Below are 7,354 nucleotides of genomic sequence, written 5' to 3' on the forward strand. Positions count from 1 at the left end.
CAACTACGGCGCCCGTTATCAGTCAAAAAGGGTAAAACAGTGACCATTTAGTACTACTAGTGGTTTAATAATACAGACACAGAAAGTGGCATATCTTGTTTATTTACCGAGTAATTGGGGTTTTAAAATATAAAAAATAGAATGTTGTGATGCAAAATACAGATAAAATAGATATTAAGAAAACACACCGAATTGTCAATACCAAGCATTTGAACCATACAAAACTACAGTAGCTATGGTTTGGACTTAGTCCAAAGAGTATACTCTTTGCTCAGTCTACTGTGTATCAGTGATGTTTAACAGAAATAAACTGGAACAAAAGCACATTTCAGTTATATTAAGCCGGTGTAAAGCAGGACCCTTCCTCGACATGGTTAGTCCTGTGAGATGATGTCCAGGTTGGCGAGGTGTCTCATGGTGGGCCTGCCGTGAGGACAGTTCCATGGATGCTCAATCTCCCCCATGTGAACCAGGAGCTTTTTCATCTCGCTGACACTCAGAGCAGTGCCAATCATCACCTGAAGATGGACATAGGCAAAACAGTAATGTTATTCAATTAGTCTATAATAAAACTGAATAACAATTGGTCTTATTGTAGCTACTTAAAAATGACCATCACAGTGTTTTTACATTTTAGAGACTACAAAATCACAAAACATCTTACAATACTATCAAAGTGGAAGTTAGATTAGATTTGTGGGCTTTATATAATTTTATAATAATTATTTTATCTTATTTTCACTAATTTCAGTACAGTATTACAATTAACTTGCAGTGGTTTAAAAGCAGTTTTAGTTTTTCATTCAAATTACCAATATAATTGCTATGGTAATTTAATTAACCGCACTCATTACATTCAAAAGTCTGTGCTACATAATGAACAACACAATACCATAACTCTGATTAAAATGACAGTAGTATTGATATTTACAGATTGTTTTCATAGTGCAAGGAATTGAAGGGAAATCAATGGTTACTGGAAAGACGGACAAATGTTATGCTTTTTAAAGTGGTAGGTAGTAGTATTTGGCTGTAAACTGCCTAAGCATACAACGCATTTGTGTAGGCTTAAAATGGCCAAGCTGGGAAATAACATTCTGATGATGACTGCTGATGCTAATCAAAAAGCCAAAACCTGGTCTATGTAAATATCTGTAAATACTTCAAAGTGTCAGTATGAACTCACAGATTTTCGACAAGCTCGAGAGGCAAACATCTGCCTGACACGGGACGGTCGACACATGACCCCCGGGCTGTCACTCAACATGAAAATCAGCTCTTCGATGTCGGCTGGGCCAAATGTCCAGTTTTTACTGGTGGGCAGAGATACCAGCTTAACCCTCTCCATCACCTGAGCTGCAGTCACAGTAAAAAAAATAGTTGGTTTAGTATTCATAATCATTAATATAATTGTTCTGAACTTGAGATAAAATCAACTTATATTGAAATGTTCATACCGTCCTCATCGACAAGAAATTCAAAGCCATTCTTTCTGAAAATCTCAATGTTCTCCATGAGTACATTTTCACTGACAGCAGTGAGGTGAAGCTTCTGAGGACTGCAAACATAAAGAAACACAAACTGATATGTAAAAAGGTCATTCGAAAAAGAAAAAAAAACAACAAGAGGCAAAAATGTATCAACTGATTGCGATTCGTACATTATGAGTTTCTGTCCTTGGAGCACAGTGTGCTGCTGCAGCATCTCAAAGTTGTATTTCTCATCTGTGGCATGCTGGTCAATCATGAAGATGTCCGAGTTGAGTTTGGTGATGATGAAGCCCAGGTTAAACTGACCGATAATCTCCATCTCTTTGAACATGTCTTTACTATAGGGATGAAAGAAAAAAAAAAAAAGTATATTTACTGTCGTGGAAATAATAATACTGCTAAGTTCAGCAGTTGCTATAGTAGTAAAATCCCACCTGATCTCTTTCTTGAGCTCTTCCTCTGCACTTTGGTTTTCTCCGGGGTTGATCTTGGCCCTGAAGCGTCGATAGCGCAGATCCTCACCTGCTCTCTGCTTCTGTAGTTCCTGTAACCTCTTCACCTTCGCTGCCAGCTCTTCTAAAGAGAACTGGAGGGGCACCGTCTTCTTCTGTAGGCAGACTGGCGCGTCCACCGTTGAGGAGGATTTGGAAAAAGTGTTGGATTTGTGTTCCGCTGGGAAATGCGGATTTTCTTTCCTGGCCCTCTTGGCATCTGGGCCCACAGTGCAGTCCTCATTAGAAGTGCGTGTCTCAGTCTGTAACTCTGGGTGTTCAGGAACAGTTTGACTACTGTCTGACGTTTCTTCAAATGCTTCGTTTTTTACACCGTCAGTGGCTGATTCAGGAGAACTGAACTCCAGGCCAGAACACTGACTATCTGGTGTTGCCATGGTGACGTCACAACTCGACACGGCACTGTCTTTTTCAGAGTCTGCATCACTGCATGACATACTCCCGTACCTGAACTCATCTAGCGACGACTTTCCTACCGGGGAGCATTTAGCTAGATCTCTTGTGGGTTTCAAAGGAGATGTTGCACTTGGTTTGCAGGTAGGAGGTTTGACAGTGTCCTTAAAAAAAGACTGCAGTGATTTCTGTATTGGGCCGGCTTTTGCCACACTTGACTTGTTTCCAGAATTGGAGCTGTGATGACTTGAAAAAGCAGCTTTTAGGCCCGCCAGGTTTAGGGACGACTTTGCGCTCCGAGTCAGTGGTTCCATGTCCTCTCCAGGTTCTAGCATGTTTGCATTGGACGGAACAACCTGACAGATTTCAGACGCAGACTTTGTATCTAGAAACAAGTGACAGACAAACAGTCAAAATAAAAGCACTGGAAAATCTCTCAATATGTAACGGTACATCTTATATTTTGATATGCTGTCTAAATGTAATGATCTGTTCTCACTGGTGCCGGGTATGGGTGTGTTGTTCAGGCTGATCTTATTGACTCCGACCTCATACATGTTGATGAGAGAGGTCTTGAGAATAGCCAGCAAGAGTTTCTCCTCCTGAAGGAAAATCTGTCGTTTGTCTGGGGTCACGTTCACGTCCACACACTCTGGAAAAAAAACACAGAAAGACAGTTAATATAGTACAGAAAGGCAGAGTGCAGTGTGTTTCAGAAGAAGAAAAAACTTGAGTTCAGTTATTTTCTTACCAGAGGCCACAGCTATGTTCAAGGCAACAAATGGATATTGATGTCTGTTGTACATATGATACACTTCATTTACAAGTTTGGTCACCTGCAAATTGTGAATAACCAAAGATTAGGCTGACAATGTAAACCCTCACTGGTAATACTTTAGATTATAGTGTGTACAAAACCATTATTATATATGTCTTATAAATGCTAAATAGGGGGACTTCAATTACCTTAAGGGGATCACATGGCCGGTTGTTAATGAAAAAGAACTGCCTGTCTGTGGAACTTCTCCCAACACCATGGTCTCCTCGTGACACAAACCCTGTCATGCTGCCAAAACATAAAAGTTTTTAATAAAAAAAACATTGCTTTGTTTGCAGAGAAGGCACATACAGGACTTCCATGTAACCGTATCACTCACGAAAAAAGCTGTTTGGGTAGCTCTGCATCTTTGAGTCCATATTCTTCAATTACATTTTCTGTAGGAGACACTTGCTCAAAAGGCAGAAGACTCTGTAGCTGCAGCACACAGGAAAAAAAGGTTTTTTAGCAAACCAAATAAGGCAATTTGACAAAACTATTAGCATCACCTGAGCTTCAGACACAGTAAAAAACTGTTTGCATATTTTATTTTAACTGAGAAATTAACACAGTTCCTCTAAGGGTATTCTTCAACTCTTCGATGTTGGTCTAAATACCAATTAGAATTGTTAAATAAACTCAACAATGAACATTGAGATAGAAGATACGCGTTGTATTTCATTCTAAGCAGCATCTCGGAGAATTGCAAATAAAAAGTGTAGTCAAGAAAAGTGTGAAAGCAATGTTCCAACCTGTTTTGGTCCAAATATGGCCCCTATGTTATCTCTCATATTCTGGCTGCCACTGGTGCTGAGGACTGTGCTGCGCTTTCCCTGCCCATTTTGGTTGGAGCAGGTAATACGCACTCCTGTAGAGATGATACAGTAGGACTGCAGGACATGTATCATTTTGGAATACTCCTGAAAATTCAAATCAATGAAATATTGAGGATTATAGATGGATGACATAGGTAATTTATTTAGCCACAGATTGGCTCTAGACTAATACACTGAAAGATAATAAATAAAAAATAACAATTATGATTCCAAGGTATATTATGTTCTCTCAGTGTCAAATCCCTGTTCGAGCATTCACATTGGTGGTTTTGAATGTTGCCGACCATTTTAATGATTTTTATTCTTTTTTTATTCATGTGTTTTTCCTATCCACCTGGACTCCAATGGGTTCCTTTCATGGTATAAAAATCAACTTGCAAAGTCTAGAAACTGGTTTGAGATAAAAAATAAAAATTTAAATTAAAATTTTTAATCTCAAACATTTTTAACATTTATATAACATTCATAGTGTGTTAGAATTGTGTTGAAATACATTTGAAAGTATGGATTGTAATTAAAAAGTCGTTTAGGTGGTGTGTTCATGTGCTGGAGGAAAGCTCAGACATCCAGGGCTTCATGCTTAATCCCAAGAATGTGTAAAGTCATTGTAAGACAATTATATATAACATGAATGGAAACCAATGGCCGCTTAGAATTTAGAAAAAAACAACTTTCATGCTTGGGGAAACTATCAGGAGCTTCATAGTAGACTAAAACATGCAGAAACATAAGAAGGCTCTTTTACTGATTGACCTTCTTAATATTGCGTTGGAACTCCTTGTGTCGAACAGGCAGGGTGTAGAAGAGCTGCTGCAGGCTGACTGTGGTGCCTTGCTGCCGGGGATGAGGCGACTTCTGCACTATGTGGCCCTTGTGGTCAAACACCAGCTTGGTCCCCACCTGGCTGGACTCATGGCATGTCACCACACTTAAGCCACTGTAGCAGGGGGTCGGAGGGAACATTAGATGATGAGATGACAAGCAATACAGGTTTATGTGCAGAAAAGTCTTGCATTGCCTAGTCTATATCAACGACGTTTCATTTCCGGGACTGTTCCGGTGCTGCCAGAGGTTCGGCTGGATGTCCCGCATTTTTTAGCTGGATGTCCCTCACCTACCACTTTCTTTGTGTTGGCGTTCTAAACTCTGGTCGATTTATGAGGACTATGGTTAACTGCTCCTCAGATCTATACAGGGCAAATCGAGACAGCTAGCTAGTAATAAACCAGAGCATGTTTTTCTCCTATCCAGGAATGTTGTGTGGACTAGCCAGACCGGCTGGCTAGTCCACACAACATTCCTGGATACCGGTCTGGCCTGTAACGTTGCTCAGAGGTTCCGGTTAATATTGCTAGATGTGACCGGATGTTAAAGTTAACGTAAAGTGAGGGACATCTGGCAGAACTTCCGGGCGGCACTGGAACTATCCCGTAAATGAACAGTCGTCGATATAGACTATGTGCCGAATCAATGTGGCTGTTGAAGTGTTTTACCTCAGAGCACATAAAGAGCTGAGGGCTTCACCTCTGAAGCCAAATGTTTCCACATGGAGGAGATCAGAGAAATCCTTTAGCTTTGACGTGTGATGCTTCAATGCTGCGGAACAGACGGAAGAAGTGTCACTAAAACAAAAAGATTAGGTAGACTTTGACTAAAAGGGTGGAGATAAACAAAGCTAACACTTACTCAGTCCTTCGAAGTTGGCCTCTTCTACTCCTTTGCCATTGTCTGACACTTCCACTAGTTCAGCTCCACACTCCTTTAGCCTGACATCTGGAATGTGTGCAACAGAAACATACTAGAATTTCTGCCCATATTTTACTAAATCAATATCTCCTATTGTCCTGGACTGTAAACATGAGCACCTTGTCATTGTAATAAAGATAGAATTATTATTCTTTCAGCATTCACAGCTGTAGTTCTCATTAGTGATAGGTGAGCTATAAACACATCTTAAGCAAACAGAAAACCCCAGTATCATGTTTCAGCTTTTTAAAAAGACAGATAAAAGAATGTACAATACTGTGTGTATTGACACTTACCAACGTTGGTGGCCCCTGCATCAATGCTGTTTTCCACCAGCTCTTTGACAGCTGTGGCCAAAGTCAGCACCACCTGTCCTGAGCAGATTTGATGCACTGAGTGCTTGTCAATGGCCTTGATGGCTCCTGCAGGTTCAGAACTGTTGAGAAGAAAACCAGCACTCATTGACAATGATGTATAACTTGCTAAATGTATACTGCAGCAACATATTTATACAACTAGCAAGAAAAAAAATCAAATATGTTATGAGCTCCTTAAACCCTGTGTTCTCTGATCTGCGATGAATACATAAGGCTTATGGGAATGTCAGGTGACCTTACTATAAAATATAAAGTTCTACTAAAGTCAGTATAGTTGGAGAATTGTCTGCTATGCCGAATTGCAAAGTGGATCCACATTATTCGTCAGCATATTCGTTTCATTGAATGTACAAAGATACATAATGACCATAGATAATGATACATAAATGGGCTGACTTTTTCATTGAAGTATGGTACAAACCTATATGACAACGGTGAGGAGGACTGGGCCTAAAATGTAATAGGTGTCTAACAGTAAATATATATATCTGCAGGCAAGTTGACGTTAAATAAATACTTTGTTAGCAGAACTCACCAAGCATCAGACATCTTCAAAGACCGAAAAGATTCAGAAGGGATTCATTCAAAATGGGAAATGTGACTTCTTCTGAAACAGAGAAAGGAAGAGACACCAACTAACATATTACTATTCATGTAAACGTAGCAAGCTAGTTTGTTTTCACTAATTGTAAGTGATACACATTTTTGTGCAACCTCTTCACGACATGTTGTAAACACAAACGTAAATCTGTTCCGCGCGCACTGCGCAGACTGTTCGCGAGCTTTACCCGTGCGCAAAACTGCGCAGGTTGACTATTAAAAGCATTATTATTAAACTATTGAGTGTGTAAATTAAAACAGCACCGTCACAAAACAGACGCAAAATAAAAAAGGGTTAAAAGTATCAAGATGATATCGCTGTACATTAATAAGTATTATCAAATCCTTTGCCTCACACTTTGTAGCATTTCATCACTAAACCGAGACGTTAGGGCGCGTGTGCATTTACACCCTGCAGCCAGGGTCAAGGGTTTAAGGCTGTAGCTACTATTATAATTATTTTAGAAAACAACACTTATGTTAATTATTTACTGTAAGTTTGAGGCAAATCTTTCTTTTAAATGTTTGGTTTTCTATCAGTAAATAATGTTTATTGTAAGTGAAAGCACGTACATTGTCTGAC

The 7,354-nt window shown here is 39.6% G+C and overlaps 1 protein-coding gene across 1 annotated transcript; it reads right to left on the reverse strand.

Annotated features, from left to right (window-relative positions):
* Window positions 1-81: 81 nt before the first annotated feature.
* On the reverse strand, window positions 82-6,952 carry pms2 (PMS1 homolog 2, mismatch repair system component). The gene is made up of 15 exons (XM_031291255.2): window positions 6,707-6,952; window positions 6,091-6,230; window positions 5,735-5,821; window positions 5,542-5,644; window positions 4,802-4,985; window positions 3,965-4,132; window positions 3,553-3,650; window positions 3,362-3,461; window positions 3,147-3,231; window positions 2,895-3,047; window positions 1,925-2,780; window positions 1,661-1,828; window positions 1,458-1,558; window positions 1,187-1,356; window positions 82-518 (listed from the first exon to the last, which is right to left on the reverse strand). Exons 1-15 carry the CDS (start codon window positions 6,718-6,720, stop codon window positions 375-377), a joined length of 2,571 nt encoding a protein of 856 aa, XP_031147115.1. The 5' UTR covers window positions 6,721-6,952; the 3' UTR covers window positions 82-374.
* Window positions 6,953-7,354: the final 402 nt, after the last annotated feature.

This window comes from Sander lucioperca, chromosome 22 (genome assembly GCF_008315115.2).
Source record: "Sander lucioperca isolate FBNREF2018 chromosome 22, SLUC_FBN_1.2, whole genome shotgun sequence".
Lineage (NCBI taxonomy): Eukaryota > Metazoa > Chordata > Actinopteri > Perciformes > Percidae > Sander > Sander lucioperca.

Excerpts from the sequence above, each read along its gene's own strand:
- pms2 (XM_031291255.2), bottom strand. Across the intron at positions 4,133-4,801 it reads TCCAACGCAATATTAAGAAG|GAGTATTCCAAAATGATACA; the intron begins GTCAATCAGTAA and ends TTGAATTTTCAG. Across the intron at positions 3,232-3,361 it reads GGCCATGTGATCCCCTTAAG|GTGACCAAACTTGTAAATGA; the intron begins GTAATTGAAGTC and ends CACAATTTGCAG.